Source organism: Eptatretus burgeri, chromosome 11 (assembly GCF_056783735.1).
Source record: "Eptatretus burgeri isolate ZD-2024b chromosome 11, Ebu_testis_v1, whole genome shotgun sequence".
Classification (NCBI taxonomy): domain Eukaryota; kingdom Metazoa; phylum Chordata; class Myxini; order Myxiniformes; family Myxinidae; genus Eptatretus; species Eptatretus burgeri.
In genome coordinates this window covers 90,948,667-90,967,867 of record NC_140971.1, presented here as the reverse complement: position 1 = coordinate 90,967,867, position 19,201 = coordinate 90,948,667, and the positions used below count along the sequence as shown (strand labels likewise).

Sequence of the window (19,201 nt, the reverse complement as noted above, 5' to 3'; positions counted from 1 at the left end):
TTAACTTTTTGAAAAACTTGTGGGATGTTCAATGTCAACAATCTAGGGCTCACAGATGAGAAAATATAGCTTAAATTTATCATGCAGCTGTCCCGTTTGAAGAATGAAGTACCTGGAAAACAGTTAGTTATCACATCCCATTTAGTCAGGAGTCAAGCTCAGATAGGACAGCTCAGAGGCAAACATGCTGCCATTGATCTACCCTGCCATCCTTGTACAATAAACCCACGTCACCGATTGACCGCGTATTTTGCAGAATTATTTCATGCAATTTAATAATGTCCATAAATAAGCTGTTGGATGTTCTCTTCTGGACTATTTGTCCAATCCTCCAAATTATATGGCATCCCGAAGTTTTGGAAAAATGATGCATTGTGCTCAAAGAATAATGGGTAGTATTGTGCTATCTGCCATTGATGGCTCAAATTTTTTTTTTATTGTGGTGTTGGGCAGAATAGTCAAATGGAGAAAACAGAATGGTTGAAAGCAATAGGATGTGTATCCAAACACCAAACCTGTGACACAGAACATGTTTCGTCACAAAACTACTAAACCAAAAATGGCATACAAAGCTATTTTGTGCACTACTAACTTTAACTGATGGTTGATGTGTTAAGAGTTTATACAAGGAGGAGCTTGATGTGTGTACTTCTTACATTTGCTTCTTTTTCCTTTTTTTTATATTATACTTTTTTCCCGACTTTAAGTATATTAAAAAACAACTTGTTTTATTAACAGTGGTCAAAGGCTCATGGTGGAGCTTGCACATATATTGCATGTAAATCAAAGACAAGAGGAAACATCAGTGTACTATTATATGAACTACAAGGACAGTAATAGACGATGAACACATCAACACAGTATATGGGAGCTAAGCTTGAGTGAGATTCTTGCACCACAAGCTATATGCTCAGATAAGGGCACCAAACACGTCAACCTGTTTTTCCACACCAGGCTGGCAATAAGTGATTTGGTTTAAGAAAGCATACTTGCAAGGATGAGTACACGAGGCTTCCTATACAAGATGTTTTCACAGTGTGTTTAAGAGATAGGGGTGATGAAACATTAAAAGATGGCTATGGGTCAGGTCAGGTATGGGAGCATGTGCCAGAACAGCACGTCGCTGCGTCCACTTTCCGCCGGTACTCCAGGGGCCTCCGTCTGGCCATCCCCCAGGCAGATGCCAGGCCCATCCCCATCTCCTTGAGATGATGGTCAACCTGTTGCAACCATGAGGCACATGGTCGACCCACTGGCCTCCTCCACTCATGAGACTCCCTCGCTGAGAGAATCTGGTGAGCAGGATCAGAGTCAGGAAAACGAGCCACATGTCCATACAGCCGCAACTGACGCTCACGGACTATGCAGGTAACAAATCTCATCCGAGTCTCTCTCAGCAACCGCTCGTTGGACACAAAATCCGACCAGCGATAGCCAAGGATTCTCCGAAGAGACCTGGTACCAAAGGAATTAAGTCTCCGTCTCAGATCCTTGGTCAGAGTCCAAGTCTCGCACCCATAGAGCAAGACTGGAAGTACCAAGGACCTGAAGACTCGGACTTTCGTCCTCCCGCACAGGTACCGGCAGCGCCACACCCCATGATCCAGTGAATCCATGACTCCCCAGGCCCGACCCAGACGTCTATTGACCTCTGACTCACAGCCAGCAGAGACATGAATATCACTGCCAAGGTAAGTGAATCTCTCCACGACCTCAACATCCTCACCACAAACAGACACAGACAGGACAGCAGCATCCAAGATGTCACCGAAAGCCTGGATCTTAGTTTTGACCCAAGACACCCGTAATCCCAACGGCTCCGACTCCTCATTCAGCACCTCGAGGGCCCCCAAGAGGATGTCTAAAGTCTCCGCAAAGATGACTGCATCATCTGCAAAGTCAAGGTCCGAGATCTTGACATTCCCAAATGATGCACCGCAACTTGATCTCTCCGACATCCTCCCTAGAATCCAGTCCATACAAGTGCTGAAAAGTGTGGGGGCAAGTACACATCCCTGACGAACTCCAGTAACAACTGGAAATAAGTCAGAGATGGTACCACCACACTTCACAGCACTCTCAGTACCAGAGTAGAGTTCAGACATCAGATCGATCAGTTTTGGTGGCACCCCACGAAGACCAAGAATCCTCCAGAGGACATCCCGATTCACTGAATCGAACGCTTTACGGAGATCAACATAGGCTGCAAGCAGCCCCTGCCGAAACTCTCGTCTGCGTTCGGTGAGGACACGGAGTGCAAGGATACGGTCAATCGTTGACCTCTTTGGTGTAAAGCCTGACTGCTCTGGACGCTGGTGCTCAAGCAGATGGTGGCGAACCCTATCGAGAATTATCCGAGCAAAGACCTTGCCCGGCACTGAGAGCAGCGTCACCCCTCGGTAGTTGTTGCAGTCTTGGCGATCACCCTTCCCTTTCCAGAGAGGGACAACAAGGCCCCTCTTCCAGTCAGTTGGGATGATGCCTGTGTTCCAGGCAGAGCACAAAACTGCATGCAACGACACGAGTGCAGCATTTCCACCAGCCTTGAGAAGTTCGGCATGGATGCCACAGATCCCTGGAGCTTTGCCCCGTTTCAACTGGTTCACCGCAGCCCGTGTTTCCACAAGCGTAGGTGGACCACAGTTGATTCGAGGGTCAGCAACAGGGATTGTAACACCCTTTACGTCCAACTCGACAGTTGGGGGATCAGCCTGGTACAACCGCTCAAAGTAACCGGCCCAGCGGGCCTTCACTTCAGACTCCTCTGTCAAGAGCCTACCACTCTCTGCTCGAACTGTAGTGCTCCGAGGGATGGGCTTGGATGAACGTAATGCGCGAATTCCCCTGTAAGCGGGACGAGAATCACCTGTCCAAAGGTGATGCTCTACCCCCTCACAGATTCCTCGCACATAGGCCTCCTTGTCCACCCTCAGTGCACGTACAGTTTTACGCCTCAGCTCCCTGAACAGCTCAGCTCTGCCATTCAGCCTGGCCCTGCGACTCTGGTCAATGGTATCCAGTGTCCCTTGGGAGACAAAATTCTTCTTTGCCCTGCGGTGAGCTCCAAGGCATCCACCGGCAACATCAAGGACGGTGGTCTTGAAGGCGCTCCACAACTCTTCAGGACCCCCCAAAGCACCCAGACCCCCCAAGTGTCCACTCAGCCTGTTCGCAAACTCCTCAGCTACTCTCTCATCCCTGAGCTTGGCAACATCCAGCCTCGGCTGGGATGGTACCATTCTCCAGGATTTAAGGTGCAGCTTTAGAGTTGCTACAACAAGCCTGTGGTCAGTATTGAGGAACTGAGCACTCTGGTAGACCCTGCAGTTCTGGATCATCCTCCAACGACCGTCAATGAGGACATGGTCAATCTCCTTTGCCACACCGCCAGCGTTGGAATACCAAGTCCAGCGATGAGCTTGTGGGCGCTGAAACCATGAACCAGCCACCCTAAGTCCATGACTTCTTGCAAAGTCAAGGAACATAGTGCTATTCTGGTTCATAGTTCCTGACCCATGGGGACCAACACACACCTCATAACCGTCCCTATCAGTTCCAGTCGATGCATTGAAATCCCCCAAGACTAGAAGTGTATCTCGTCTGGGGCACTGATCAACCACAGACTCAAGTGTGGCGTAGAATGTGTCCTTCACGGTGAGATCACTCGCCTCAGTTGGAGCATAAACAGAGACCAGGGAAATGACACCTAAGGAGTGACGAATCCTTAATCTCATAATACGCTCGTTGACCGGTGTTACCTCAATTATCATTGGGGTCAGCTTATTGGACACAGCTACAGCAACTCCTTGGGTATGGTAACCATCAGTGCGACCAGACCAATAGTAGGTGTACCCACCCACCATTATCTCGCCGCAATCCGGTCTCCGAACCTCAGAGAGAGCTGCAATCCCGATGTCCAAACGCTTGAGCTCAGATGATAACAGAGACAGGTGATCATCCTCTCTTAGGGATAGAACATTCCAGGCACCCACCCGAAGGGACCGCCTCAGGTTAACCCAAGGAGACCGCCGTCTGGTGGACGACACCTCAGCACCACTCTGACACACTCTCCCGCAATCTGACCCAGGGATGTTACCCCGTGGTTTCCCTCCTATCAAAGATTGGGGGTCCCGAAGGCTTTGCCCCAATCCCGTCATCCGGTGAGCTGCCCTGCGAAGGGAAGCTGCACAGGAGGTACTCCCACGGAGTGGGTTTTCAGATTTTTTTGCGTTTTTGCGTTTTGCGGAATGAAGGGTTTTACGGTGGCCGGAGTGCAAATCCTGCCACCAACCTCCTAATAAGAAGTGACCCAACTGCAGGAGGACGTCCGCAGACACAGTTGGGCACTAGATATGGATGGCCGTTGGCTCACAAGGAGCTCCTCCGCCCTTTGACAGGTTTTGTTTTTAATCCTGCTGGGTGTCCATATCCAAACACCCTCCTCACCAGAAAACCTGGTGGGGGAGACGGTTTAGTCGCCGACAACCCGACCATGGAACAGGTTAGTACAGGTTTACATGGTACCTGTAGCAGGTCACAGATCGAACCTGACCTGACAACTAAACCAAAAATGGCATACAAAGCTATTTTGTGCACTACTAACTTTAACTGATGGTTGATGTGTTAAGAGTTTATACAAGGAGGAGCTTGATGTGTGTACTTCTTACATTTGCTTCTTTTTCCTTTTTTTATATTATACTTTTTTCCCGACTTTAAGTATATTAAAAAACAACTTGTTTTATTAACAGTGGTCAAAGGCTCATGGTGGAGCTTGCACATATATTGCATGTAAATCAAAGACAAGAGGAAACATCAGTGTACTATTATATGAACTACAAGGACAGTAATAGACGATGAACACATCAACACAGTATATGGGAGCTAAGCTTGAGTGAGATTCTTGCACCACAAGCTATATGCTCAGATAAGGGCACCAAACACGTCAACCTGTTTTTCCACACCAGGCTGGCAATAAGTGATTTGGTTTAAGAAAGCATACTTGCAAGGATGAGTACACGAGGCTTCCTATACAATATGTTTTCACGGTGTGTTGTAAGAGATAGGGGTGATGAAACATTAAAAGATGGCTATGAACATGAACAAAATAACAGGAAAAGTGGAAATTTGAGAAACGAAGAAAGCAAAGTCAGCATTATAATTTGGTGATGAAACAATAGCTGTCAGAAGAAACTTTCACACAGTTGGCTGCAACCCTTGCCTGGGCCCAATTTCAATATAGGTGACATCCACAAGGCCGTCAACTCGTGGGAAGGAAGCAAGGCCAATCAAAAGTGTCAAGGAAGCGGATGCACAATACATGAAAGAGAACCAATGCTTGGAATAGCTATCTTCGAAAACGAAGTGGCAACCAACGACAATGATGACGATACACTGACTTAATAAAGCAAAATAATATATACTATAAGGAGGTAAGAGGGTCAAATAATATATATGCATTCTGAAGATGGTTGGAACAATTTTTGTAAGCACAGCACTACGAGGTAATTTATACATAGTTTGAACATAATAAAGAAAAAAACTATTTTATACAACATTGCATCCTCTGAATTATGTTGTTTGAATGTATACAGATGAAAAGTACAGCAGTTGGAAATTATTTGTTCAAATTATTTTAAAAACAGTGAAATAGTGTTATGGATCTGGGATTCGGGGTTCGCCACAAAGGGAAGCACTCAGGTCCCTCTCAAATGCTCGGTCCTGAGGCCACCAAGCATGGCTAATTCTGCGTGCCGGTGGGTTGCGAATCAACCACGAACGCTGATTGGTACCACCAATTCTGGCAGGGTTTCACTATTTCGCGTGGGTACCTTACCTGTGCACAGCTGCACCTAAGGGGGGGTTTCGTGTCCTCGATGCAAACTCGAGTTAAGTTACCTTATCAGGAGCAGCCAAGCAGAGATGTCGAGTATGCAGCGGCTACCAAGAGCCAATTGGTGAGGTAAAGCTTTCCAGCTGCACTACGTGCGGACTATGTGGATCAATGGAAGAAAGGACACAACAAACTGGATACATTTATAACACAAGCAGTTTCTTTAACCAGAGAGTTGTTGTAAAAGCCACCCAATGCTCGCCTGTTTATACATTTATCGTTTTTAAAAGACTAGTCTCATAATATTTTTTATAAAGCATTGCAGTGAAGTCTGATCCAAATAATTTTAAAGCAATATATGTATTTGTATATTGTAATCAGTAAAAAATAGTGTGGTATTAATAAAAACAGAAGAAAGGAAATAACTTGCACCAAAAACTTTAACATTTTCACGCTCACGCTGACGCTCACGCTCATGCTCACGCCGGAGGTATCACTATAGCTCTCTGTTCTTCGAACAGGCGAGCTAAAAACGAGGGCAAGGAAAAGTGTGTGTACAATATAAGGGATTTATTACACAGAAAATATGTACAGCAGGGGAAAGCAAGGATTCCTGAGATGTGGCAAAAGAAAATACATGAATATACAAAAGAGAAGACACAGGACAGAGTTAAACCGTAAATAAACTTCTACAGTCTTAATTACATGAACACGGCAGGCAACGTCAGAATCATACCTGAGGAAATTCAGAGAGCAAAGAAATATGAGAAAAGAACGAGGTGGTTTCGACCTCTTTTTACCTTGTGCGTCGATGGACCAACACAACCCAGTCAATGAGGAGATGGAAGGGGTGAAGGAAAACTGAGGGTGTCTATTGTGCATGGTTGGAGGGAAGTGCAAAATGAGGTGCAATGATTGGCAGATGAGGTGCAAAGAGGAAGATGCGGATCAGTGGCCCCGGACAATCATTGATGCTCTTTTGTTGCATCCACAGTGGATGAGATGGGAACAAAGAAAATAAGTTGTGAGAAGATAGGCTCAGCAAGGAAGTGTGTCAGTTAAAAGCTAGATGTTGTGGTATTTGTAAGCACTAGTAAATGCCTGAAAATGAACCATTAAATTTGACGGTTACATGTTATAAGTTTCGTGTCGCATGGATCGGTAAATTGTAATACAAACTGCTTGATGTAGTGAGCTAATTTTGACTGAAGATTCTTCCCTGTAAAAAAAAAAACTTTTTCTTCCTTGTCACACTCTTCTCCCTCTAAGCCTCCCTCTCACCTCTCAAAAACTCACCCCTCACCTTTCTCCCATCATTCACCCCCTCACTCATCCTTCTCAAAGTTGCCCCCCCCTCTCATCCACAAAGCTGCCTCCTTCCACTGCCCTCTCACCTCCATCTCTTCACTCCACCTCCTCAAATGCTCAACTGCCTTCTTCCCCCTCTCTTGTCCCCCTCTCCCCCAGCACCACAGAGTCTTTTCTCCTCCTCATCCTGCTCCCTCCCCAAGCTATTCTGTAATCCCCCAAACTCTTTCAACAACCCTCCTTACCTCCCTCCCTTGTCCTACCCTCCCCCTCCCCTCCCACCCCCTGCACCGAAAGCATCCTCTCCTCCCTCTTCATTAACAGTGTGGACCGCAAATATCCGGGGCCTTCGCTCAAACTTTTCAGATCTTTCCATACAGGTTGCCACTGACAAACCAGACGTAATCTGCCGAACAGAAACTTTCCTCCCCCAAGACGTGTCTGACTCCCAAGTATCTCTCCCTGGTTACTCCCTCCTCCGGTAGGACAGACCTGAGCCTCGTCCTGGTAGAGGAGTTGCTCTCTTCAATCAAAGACTCTATTCCTCACTTTCCATGCACTGCCCTCACTCCCCACACCCCCAGGAATACCTCTGGCTACGGCTTCCCCTCCACTCCCACCTCATGTTTATATGTGTACTGTACCGTCCACCTTACAGTGATGACTCCATCTACACCTCACTATCCGAAAACATGGACCAACTTCTATCTTCTCATCCAAACTCTCTCTTCCTCATATGTGGCGACTTCAATTGCCATCATGCCAGTTGGCTCGGTGTGGGTACCTCTCTCACCTGTCATGGCACTTCAGCAAAAAAGCTTTCTGCGACTCATTGGGACTGACTCAATCGATCAACTTCTCAAGCCGGATCTCAACCAATGGTACTCCATCTCTTCTGGATCTGATTTTGACAAATTTCCCTGACAATATCTGCTGCTCTTCCTCTGCTCCAATCGGTTCTTCTGACCACGTCCTTGTCAAAGTGGACATCTCTGGCTATTATCAGAGAACCACCTCACCACCATCGAGTCTGGCATTTCACTCAAGCCAACTGGCAGGGTCTCTAAGCAGCCATCAAACTTATAGACTGGTCTCCTATCCCTACCTTCTCCAACATCAACTCATCCTGGGAATTCTTTCAAAGAAACTTGCTCTCCCTCATGCACAGATTTATCCCCTCTTGTCTTCAATTGTCCTACCCTTCCTCCCACCCATTGTTCACTGAAGCTTGTGGCGAGGCAGTTGTCCTGAAACACCTTGCCTTTGCCTCATGGAAAGTAAACCCAACTGAGGGTAATCTCAGTTCCTTCCATAAAGCTCGGAACAAGTGTGTATCTACCCTCAGGAGAGCCAGAAAACAACATCTTTCTAATCTCAAGTCTGAACTCGCAAACCTCTCTCCCTCAAAATACTGGTGGCATCTAATGAAATCTGTTCTGGTGAATGTTCCCCCTCCATCCCCTCCCTTACCTCAAATGGCCGCACTGCTGATACCACACGTGAAAAGGCTGAATGCCTAAACTCGATGTTTGCAGCTAAATCTTGTGTCCAAAACCCATCGCTTTCTCTACCCACCTAACCCAGCCACACCCAACTGTCCCTGGACTCTGTGTCCTTTTCCCCTGACAAGGTGGAGAGCTTGCTGTCAAACCTCGACTCAGATTCTGCAACCGGTGCTGACGGCATCAGCCCACGTGTCCTAAAAACCTGCTCTTCTGCTCTTGCTCACCCTCTCTCTGTTCGATTCACCCTCTCATTTGCTCAAGGTCATCTGCCATCTGCTTGGAAATCAGCAAACATTACTGCCCTGCAGAAAAAGGTGCAAAAACAGATCCCTGCAACTACAGACCAATCAGCCTTCTCACAATCCAGCAAGGTTATGGAATCCATCATCGCTTCAGATATTAAATCCTTCCTCTTCTCCATTGGCTTGATTTCCGATCATCAACTTGGTTTCAGACAAGGTCACTCCACCCTGGATTTGCTGCTTCTGCTCTCCCAACAATGGATGGAGGTCCTCAATGCCAGACATGAAATCCGAGCCGTATCCCTGGACATATCACGTGCTTTTGACATGGTCTGGCACCCTGCCCTGCTCACCAAACTCTCTTCCCATGGTATTCAAGGCCATCTCCACTCATGGCTCGCAGACTTCCTCTCCTGTCGCAGTCAACGTGTGGCCCTAAATGGAGTTCTTTCATCCCCCCTTCCTGTCCAGGCTGGAGTTCCTCATGATAGCGTTCTGGGCCCTGTTATTTTCTGGTTTTCATCAATGATCTCACCGACTCTCTGGAAAATCCTCTATATCTCTTTGCTGATGACTCCACCCTCTGCCGTACCATCGGTCATCCCTCAGGCTGGCAAGCAGCTGCTTCTTCGCTCACTGCAGATCTGGGTAAAATCACAAACTGGTCCAACACGTGGAACATGTCTTTCAATCCGGACAAATCTCACATTCTCACTATGTCTCTCCGAAAGGACCATTTAGAACCCCCCCCATACACTTTCTCAACAATCCTCTGGAAGAAGTCCTTTCTTTCAAGCTTCTGGGTCTCACTGTCTGCCATGACCTTTCCTGGGAAAGCCACATTTCAAACCTCGCCTTCAAAGCCAGTCGCCGACTGGGAATCCTCTGTCGTGCAAAGTCCTTCCTCGTCCCACCCGAGCTCCTGACCACTTACAAAGCTTTCGTCCGCAGCGTGTTGGAGTACTGCTCTCTCCTCTGGGCTGGTGCTCCTGCCTCCCACCTTTCTCGGCTTCACGCTGTGGAAACCAAGGCATTTCGGATCATTGGAATCTCCCGCAATGAGGCTGAATCTTTGGGCCTCTGACTCTCACCGCAGGCTTGTCGGTGGTCTTTTTGTATTCTACCGTCTCCTCTCCAGCCTTGCCCCCTGCTCTCTCTGTGATTTGTCCCCACCACATTTCCGCAGGGAGCTCAAGGTCCGCCAGCAATCCCCTTCTGGTAAAACTGCCAAAATCACGAATCACTGCTCACCTTCACTCTTTCATTCCTCTTTTTCCCCACCTTTGGAATAAACTCCCTCACTCTATTCAATCCCATTCTTCCCTCCAGGCCTTCAAAACAGCTGTTCACCACCACCTCAGATCTTATCACCCCCCCCCCCATCGAAATGCTCGATCTTTTCTACTTCCGATAATCCACCCAAGCCCACCTCCTTCAAATTCCCTGCTTTCCTTCCTGAAAGTCCCTGTAATGTCTGTCTTGTATTCCCCATGTTCCCCACTCCATCTCTCTCCCTTCCACAGATCTCCTAATGTCTCTGTTCCCCACTGTTTTGTCCTTCCCACTCCTGCCCCTCTTGTCTCATGCCCCCCCCCTTCCTGTGCGTTGTGTGTTCGCTCTCACACGAGCCTCGATAAGGTATACAAAAAAAAAAGAAAGAAAAAAAAGATGGCAGTATTGTACTGTATACTGCCTGGTGAGATTCATGAAGGTGCTGGAACGTTCTCAGACGAAACCTCCAGTATGGACTGCAATCGCATTTCCTGGAACGCATGAGATTGTTCTGTGATACTAGGAAGGCACGAGATTGTTCTGTGATGCTATATAAATGGAGGGAGGTGTAGAGATGTGTGATGATTTATTTAACCCTGATGTATTCGATTTAACCATGATGAGTGAACGAGATGTTAATGTCCAGAGCGGTTGTTAACGCGTGGAGCTGATTATAATCATGTTGATTAAAACTCATTAAGATTGTGTATCAGGAAAAAATTCATTTAAGTTCTTTAATCATCCTGAACGGGCTAGCGTACGAGAGAGAGGAAACCACGATGGGAATTGATTGTTTGACAGCCACAGAGGATGAGGTGAACACGTGCGAGTTGAGCTGGCAGTGCAGAGACACTGGGCAGCGGAAACAACTGAACGTAGGAATCGGAGCTTGACATTGCATTGTATGTAATGGCAACTTCCTCATTTGACTTTGTATCTGTTTTCTTGAAACACAAGTTTGAAAGACATTATGCTGTTGATGTGGTCACTGCAACATCACTCAGAAGTCCCAGACACCAACTGGCAAAGATCCATTCGAGTGGTAGCTCACCTGTACGTTCGTTCATAACCTTGGATTGCAGTCATTGGAGAACGTGCTGGGTCCGGCACCACAAATTACATACGTCCACCAAAGGGAAGGAAAACTGTTAGGTGCATGTAATACTCCCGACAAAGTTGAAGAGATCTGTAAGTGTAGTATCATTCTGTCTAATGCTGCACTCGATCTGGCGCCTGGCTCTTTCTTCCCTTTGGTTATGGACTCCGTTGCACTCCATCTAGCTTCGTCACGCTTCGTTGTACTCCGACCTGTGATCACCTGAACCGAACAGCACCCAATAAGAAGCAGAACCACCCTCTGTGTGGAACACCTGGCATTTTATAATCCCTTGGCAGAGAGAGGAGCCCAAAGTCAGATTAAGAGATCCGATATAACTTTCCAATGTCCTCATTGGCACATGGACCAATACCATGGCTTTGGCCCTGCCCATGCAAGGGTCCAGCGGTGGAATATGGCTCCATTTGCTCTGCACTCTGCCACGCGCCTGAGCTCTGAGATTTACATGGCAGGCATGTAGTTGGTTGCGCTCCCCGGCTGCGGATATGCCCTGAACATGCAATGAAGGCCACAATTGAGCAGAGCACTGGGGCTATCCATACGATGTTGAACTGAGCCCAGCGCACACTCGAGCCCTGAGCTATTTGCCAGAACATTCCCATCCGAGTATCCACCATGGCATGCTGCATTCCCCCGTCCATGGTGGTAATCATTGATGGTGATGGTGGTCGAGTGATGGCAGTGGTGGTGTAGTGGTGAGCTTTCGGCATGGTGATTTGTGGTGGTGGTGGTGGTGGTCGTTCACTGTGGCATCAATGGTGAGTGTAGGCGAGCTTGAGTTGGGGTCTGATAGTGTCGGGGAATTGTTATGAAGGCATTGTGGTGGTCGGAGGGAAGTTGTAGTGTTATGGTTCGAGTATGGTCAAGGTTTGAGTTGAGCGTCTGCTGGGTAATGATGTGCGATTTGGATGTGAAAGGGCACGTGTATGCAAATGAGTTGCCCCTGTTGCTATGGTCTGCTTGTTTGCTGGATAGAGAGATCATATGTGCAAAGTAAAATAGAAAAAGGATGGGAATAAAAACCTGCCCAAAGTCCATGCAACCCATATGACCTATAAACCCATAACACATAAGGGAAGGGGCTATCGAAAGTGAATAAAAATGAAATAACTGTCTCGGGAACCGCTATATGTTGTGTGCCATCGCCTTGGCGGAGTGCTGGTTTCGCAGAACTGCAATAATAGTTTAATGTTTGCCTGCTTACTTCTCAGCAGTTCTTAAATACTGAATTTTATTTTGTTCTCTTAAACTGTCAAATCATATTGAAATAAAAGTTGTTTTGTGCATGCAGTGCCAAAAGTGGGCTTTGGTTCATAAAGCATGTCATTTCTTTGGATGGTTTATGGGGGGAGGGGTATGGGTGGGGAGGAATTATTGAGCCAGCTGTCCCATACAGTATTGCTAAAATCACTTGATCATTCCTTTTTATGGCTCCGCAGCCGAGGGCGTTGGAGACATTATGTTTTCAGGTTATCCCTTCGGCTGTGCGTCCATGCGTGTGTGCAGCATGCACAGTCAGATTTTCGTCACCACCATAACTTGTGAACTGCTGAAGAGGTTTTGCCAAACTTGGTGCAAGTATGTACCACGATGCAAAGATGAACTGAATAGATTTGGGGTCAAAAGTAAAAAAAAATCAAAGGTCATCGTGACCTTAGCTGAAAGTTGCAGATTAATTTTGTTACCACCATAAATTGTGAACCATTGAAGGGATTTCAACCAAACTTATCATAAGTATGGACTGCAATACAAAGATGAAAATATTCAATTTTGGGTTCAACAGGTCAAAGTTCTGTGCCTTTTGAAAATAATTTTGCAGATCTTAACTCAAGTTTGAAGCATCTGATGCTTATCGGTTCTAATATTTCCCCATTATACTTTCATTTAATTTTATTGATTATTTTGCAGATACATCAAGACGTATGTTGCACCCCTGCAGGATTGCTGAAAAGTGAACCAAATTACTATCGAGTAGCTCTCCTGGTGCTAAAACCCCCCAAAATAAAACAGCATAAAACGCCCAGCCCCCACCCCCTCCAATCCCGACCCTATAAAGGATAAATTTGTAAGTACTGCACTGTATAACAAAGTTACATGTTAAATACAAGGTAAAAAAAGTTAAAATTGCACAAGTTAAAAAATAATCCCTCTTTTTCCTCTTTTCCCTCTCATCTGACCTTTAATTACCTCTGTCATCGAAGGTGAAGGAGGTTATGTTTTCACCACTTCCTGTCTGCTTGTTTGTTTGTGTGCAGGATATCTCAAAAAGTTGAGGACGGATCCCGATGAAATTTAGTGGGCAGGTTGGGTGTGTGACAAGGACAAACTGATTAGATTTCAGTGAAGATCCCAATCTGGATCCGGATAAGATAATATTTTTCAGTGATTCTTCACCATTGAGAGATAAGGCTAAACTAATATATAGCACGATATCTCAAAAGAGTTGTGGACGGATTCGGATGAAACTTGGTGGATAGGTCGGGTGTGTGACCACAACGAATTGATTTTATTTTGGTGACGATGTGAATCCGGATCTGGATACGAGAATTATTTAATTTTTTAAGCAATTCTTCACCATCGTGAGATAGGGCCAAAAACGATTATATAGCATGATGTCTCAAAAATGTGTTGGGCCAGATATGTTCTTGTGGATCAGGCATTACATGGCGGCGGTATGCGCTCCACCGAGTGCCCTTCTAGTTTACTACGTGACCCTTAATTGAGACCAAATGTAGCAGTGAGTTGACATCTCATGTGGGCGGAGGCATACCCATCGACGTATTTGTGTTGAATTTGATTTCCTAGTTTTTCCAAGAGTAGGCCTTTGGTTCATGACATACATAGAATCCAAGATTCAGAGCAAGGGTCGAGCATTGAATTTTGGAATGCATATGACATTTCAGATATTTTTTTTTGTTTGGTTTATAATCACTGTGGTAACTCCATGAGGCTTCGTTAATTACTTCCATTGGGAGATTGGATCAGAGGCTCTCAATTGGAGGCAGAGCATGCTTGAATTGTTAAAATGGTCACACATGTATTGTGCGGTATTCATGCAGCAGCTTGAGAAAAATGTTTAAATAAATTTGAACAGCCTGTCGTCCGTCTCCGTCTGTTTTGTCCCTCGGCCCTGCTGTTGGCATTTCCCTCTTCTCTTTCTGCTGTTCCTTTTGTTCTGTTGTCTCCTGATCCGTTCTGTGTTCTCGCTCTTCTACAATTCTTGACTCTGGCTACAAAAAAAACCCCCAGCATATGTTAAAATGTTAATCTATTTTAATATTTACTTACATGATTGGATACATGTTAATGGTTCTACTATTTTGTTGAGAAAATGTAGAAGATTACCCTCCAACCGTACAAGATTGATCGGACCATATTATGTTTTCTATTCAAAGGTTGAATGGCATAGAAGCTTAACTTAACAAATAATGGATATGTAGTGTTGGTCTTGTGGTAAGAATGCTGGTACGGCATTCGAGGGGTCGGGGGGGGGGTTAAAATTATACCAAACACAGCATTTGAAATTTCTTCTTTATGTAATTTGAACTCATCTCAGGAAAATTGTCACGTCGCTTTGAATTATTCTTTCAAAAATCTGGTTGGCTCATTAATGGCTTGGTGTAGAGGAAGGCATATTATAAATTCTTTAAAAATATTTTTTGCCCTATAATCACTATGGTGGCTCACCTGGGGAATGCTCCATTAGCAAGCGGCTTGCTTGCTGCTCGCCAAGCGGCTTGCTTCATTCAAAGCGCTCAAGCAAGCACTCCAATGGAATGGAGTGATCGGCACCGCTTAAGAACATGGCAGGTCCAATCGAAACAATGCTATCGTGGTACTCGAGCGAATGCTGTCCAGGCCATCATTTTCAGTTTTAATTGATCCTCTTCTGACAACTTCCCCCAACAAATTAATTGTGTTAGCAATGGCGACAGAGTACGAGGAAGAGGGAAAGAAAGATAATTAAATGGAGAGTCAGAAAGATGAGCTCCTGCCAAGCTTATCGATGGACCTACAACTAACTGTGCATCTTGGGGTTGGGGGGAGGGGGATTGCATGTTTGTAGATTAAAAAAAATTAGAATGAAAAGTATAAGTAGTCAATAGAAAAGTATAAGTAGTCAATAGCTATAAGTAGTCAATAGCACTACACCGAAGTCAATACCTTGCCATCACAAATCCCCATGCTTCCCACCTAAAGCAAAGTTGAAAGATGGCAAAAAGTTCCACCAGAAATGCCCAAATATCAAATTTTGAATTAATTTTTTTCTCCCGTTTTGACCTCTGTGACCTTAATTCATCATCTCAAGGAGGTGGGGATGGGCTAGACATCTGCCTGGGGGATGGCCAGATGGAGGCCCCTGGAGTACTGGCGGTAAATGGACGCAGCGACGCGCTGCTCTGGTGCATGCTCCCATACCTGACCTGACCTGACCTGACCTTAAATCCCCACCCCCTGGGGTATGAACTGGAAGTCAAATCCAAAAATCGTTACATATTTCATGCATCCCCCAATGTTGATTGCACATACAAAGTTTCATTAAGCAATGTTTATAAATGTGCCCGCAATTACATATTTTGGTATTTGACCTTTTGACACCGATGTGTCAAAAGGTCAAATATCCGATCTTTATCCGATCTTACTTACATGATTGGATACATGTTAATGGTTGTACTATTTTGTTGAGAAAATGTAGAAGATCGGCACCGATCAATACAAAACTTTCTGAGGGTGATCGACAAGGAAATGTGACCAGTGAATTAAATTGATGACATCATCGATGATAAGGTTTGGCAGCTATGTTGGATTTTAGGGAAAAACCTTTAAAAATCATCTCTCAAACTACTGAACTGAATAATGTGAAACTTTAACTTGTCATCAGCTACCCTTGGGGATATATGAGTGATCACGAAAATGTCATCCATGATGTGGTCTGGCAGTCATATTGTAATGGAGGAAAATGTTTTTTAAATTATTTCTCTGAAACTGCTTAACCTATTGATGAGAAACTTTACAAATATGATTCAGTATCAATGCAACACATAGTGTGAAAATGATGACCTCACCAGTCACCTAGTCTGGCAGCCATATTGGATAGAAAAACAAACACTATCTGATCAATGCAAAACTTTATATATGTGATCGACTACCCAGTGTGAGTCAAGTTTTAAATTGATAACGTCATATGTCATGTGGTCAGCCAGCCATTTAGATTAAAAACAGAACTTTAAAAAATCCTGTTCTCTGAAACCATGAAACTAATCGATGTGAAACTTCATATCTATATAATTGACTAACTTTGACAAATAGAGTTTGACAACTAAAACGTCATACATCACATGGTTAGGCAGCTGCATTGGATTGAAGCTAAAACCTTTAAAAAAGATCCTTCTGTCAAACTGCTGGACCAATCGATGTGAAACTTTAGGTATACCCATGGCGAGTACCCATGGCGATAAATGTTTGATAACTAAAACATAATCGGTTAAGTGGTTTCAGAGGAAATGATTTTTAAAGGTTTTCCTTCAATCCGATATGGCTGCCAAACCATGTGACCGATGAAGTCATTGTGATCACAACTTTCTCCACATTGGTCGTGGATGATGATATATTTCAAGTTTTGCATCAATCGATGAAGTGGTTCCAGAGAAAAATATTTCAAAACTTTTCCTGTCGATCCAGCTTTAGAGGTGTCACACTATTTGAGGTACTACAGAAAATATATCAAAACCAGCGGCGAAAATTTTAATAAAAGGATATATTGCTGTTTCTTCTATTCCAGGAATGGCACCAAAATCATAATTCTGAGAGATATATATTTTGTTGTCGATGCTTTCACCAGAGTTGCCCACAAACAAGTTGTGAACGAAGGGAACTTGTATTAACCAACCTGCCAAATGAGCTCTGTTAAACTTGTACTCGATTGGATGTGTACTCGAGGACTCCAATGGAATCACTATCAAGTCAGTGATGTGACAACTCCTTTTAACATTTAAAATGTTCTCATGTGCATATCGTACCTCAAGTTGTGTGGGAACAAGCTGCCTTGTTGGCCAGCTCCCACTATAAGGTATAGCAGAATATATTATGGGCATGATTCTTGACTGTCATGTGCCAGCAAACTTTCTGTTTCTGGACTGGATGATATGGGAAAACAGAAAATGAGAACATGTCCCAGATAATAATAGTAGCCAATGTACTTGGAACTAAACACAGGTTTATTAATGTTTTTAGTGTTCTGTATATTTAAGTTTTCTTAATGGGTAAATTGCAAGTTGTGATTTCCAATGTTGTGATTGTTTATGAATTAACTGGATGTATTGTAAATTTTTACATTATTTATTTGTAATTATGTTAATTTTACTTCAATGTATGAGTTATCTGGGTCAATAGCACAGTGTTGAGCAGGCAGGAGTTTAACTTCAGTTTTTTTTTTTTTAAACATTCTTGGAATGAGATATAGGATTACTACGTTGAGCCAATTAAGCCGTCTCCACTGGTTATATATTGTTGACGGTTCTTGACAGTTTTCATGGAAGACAAACATCAGTTCTTACAAACAATACACTCATGTCTCTCATCAAAGATGCTATCTTAGCTATTGGCAAATGCTGGCACATGCCAGTCAAAAATCTCATTTGTTGACCACAGCTGTTTACAACAGGGAATACAAATATTTAAAAGTTGCCCAATGTCAACCTTGTTCATTTCAGCTCTGAGGCGATATGTTGCTGTCCAAGTGAAAAACTTGCTCTTGCTAGGCCTGCTCCAAAGTGGCAGGGTAAATCTTCTATGTGTAATCACAGTTGCAAGCACCTGTGGTCAGTGGGTTTATATGAGGGTTTTTGGTGAATAAGCAAGGGCGTGTGGCTATAGCTAAGCCTGGTGTTGGCTTATTGGTTAAGGTGGCTGGCTTGGGACCTTAGTTTCCTGAGTTCAAGCCCCTGTCTACCGTTTCATTACCACCGGGTGGGGTTGACTCAGCCGAGGTCAGTGAAATGGTCATCCTTCTGAGGTCAGTGAAATGAGTACCAACATACTGGGGTAATAACCATTTGGGGTAACCTGCGTTTGAGTGGCGTCCCGTCCCGAACTGTACTCCTTGCCAATGAAACTGCCTTGGCAGCCCTATGTGCCTTTACAGCATTAAAGGAATGGTATTATTATACGGCTACCCCTGCCATCATGGGTGAGAGCCATGAATGGCATTCAATTTATGACTTCCATTTTAAATTGCACAAATCATTGGGGGCAGGCCCTTGGCCTGCACAGCAGTGGGTCATTGATTGGGGATCCTTGTTCGGTCACTGTTTTTGTGCTGTTATCTTGTAAAATATGTCTTTAACTGTTATATCTGCCTCTCATAGTACAGCCTTTAGGATATGTTGCACTCTTAATGCAGGCCCAGTTTGGCATGCTCCAACCTGGCAGAGTGACATTTATATCCATACTTTTGTGTGTTTATTTTTGGTATAACTAATACAAGTAAGTTCAGGTCATGATGTTTCACTTTCTTGTTTTTTTGGCTGTGCAATATATTCTGGTTTGGGAGGTAAATTATTTTGACATTTTTGGTGGGGATGTTTGTAGGAATGGCGGTGACTGAAGATGACACGGAAGCATCACGGGGCAGCAAGTTCTGCCTTGTGGCCATTGGCCGCTTACAGGTAAGGTTCCTGGAGAGAATTTGCGGCAACAATGTTTGCTTCCACTAACACCATTCTTATTCCAGACATTGCTGTTCAGGGAAAGTTTCAAATGATGATCTTTTCCTCCCCTGTTAAACCACCTCTCCACCCCATTGGCTAAATGATGAGGTGGCTGGCTTAAGATCTGAGGGTCTTGAGTTCAAGCCCCTGTCAGGCAGTTGAATTGACACCAGGTAGCGGTTGACTCAGCCTGTCATCCTGACATCAGCAAAATGAGT

General features: G+C 44.7%; 1 protein-coding gene across 5 annotated transcripts in view; it reads left to right on the top strand.

The window, feature by feature from the left end:
• The window catches only part of LOC147017607 (aryl hydrocarbon receptor nuclear translocator 2-like), a 248,876-nt gene that overhangs the window by 132,106 nt on the left and 97,569 nt on the right, over positions 1-19,201 (top strand). For all 5 annotated transcript variants that reach the window (XM_085847344.1, XM_085847348.1, XM_085847345.1 and 2 more), the window contains exon 9: positions 18,865-18,941. In XM_085847344.1, the coding sequence (XP_085703470.1) occupies positions 18,865-18,941 (77 nt within the window). The remainder of the gene's footprint in view (positions 1-18,864; positions 18,942-19,201) is intronic.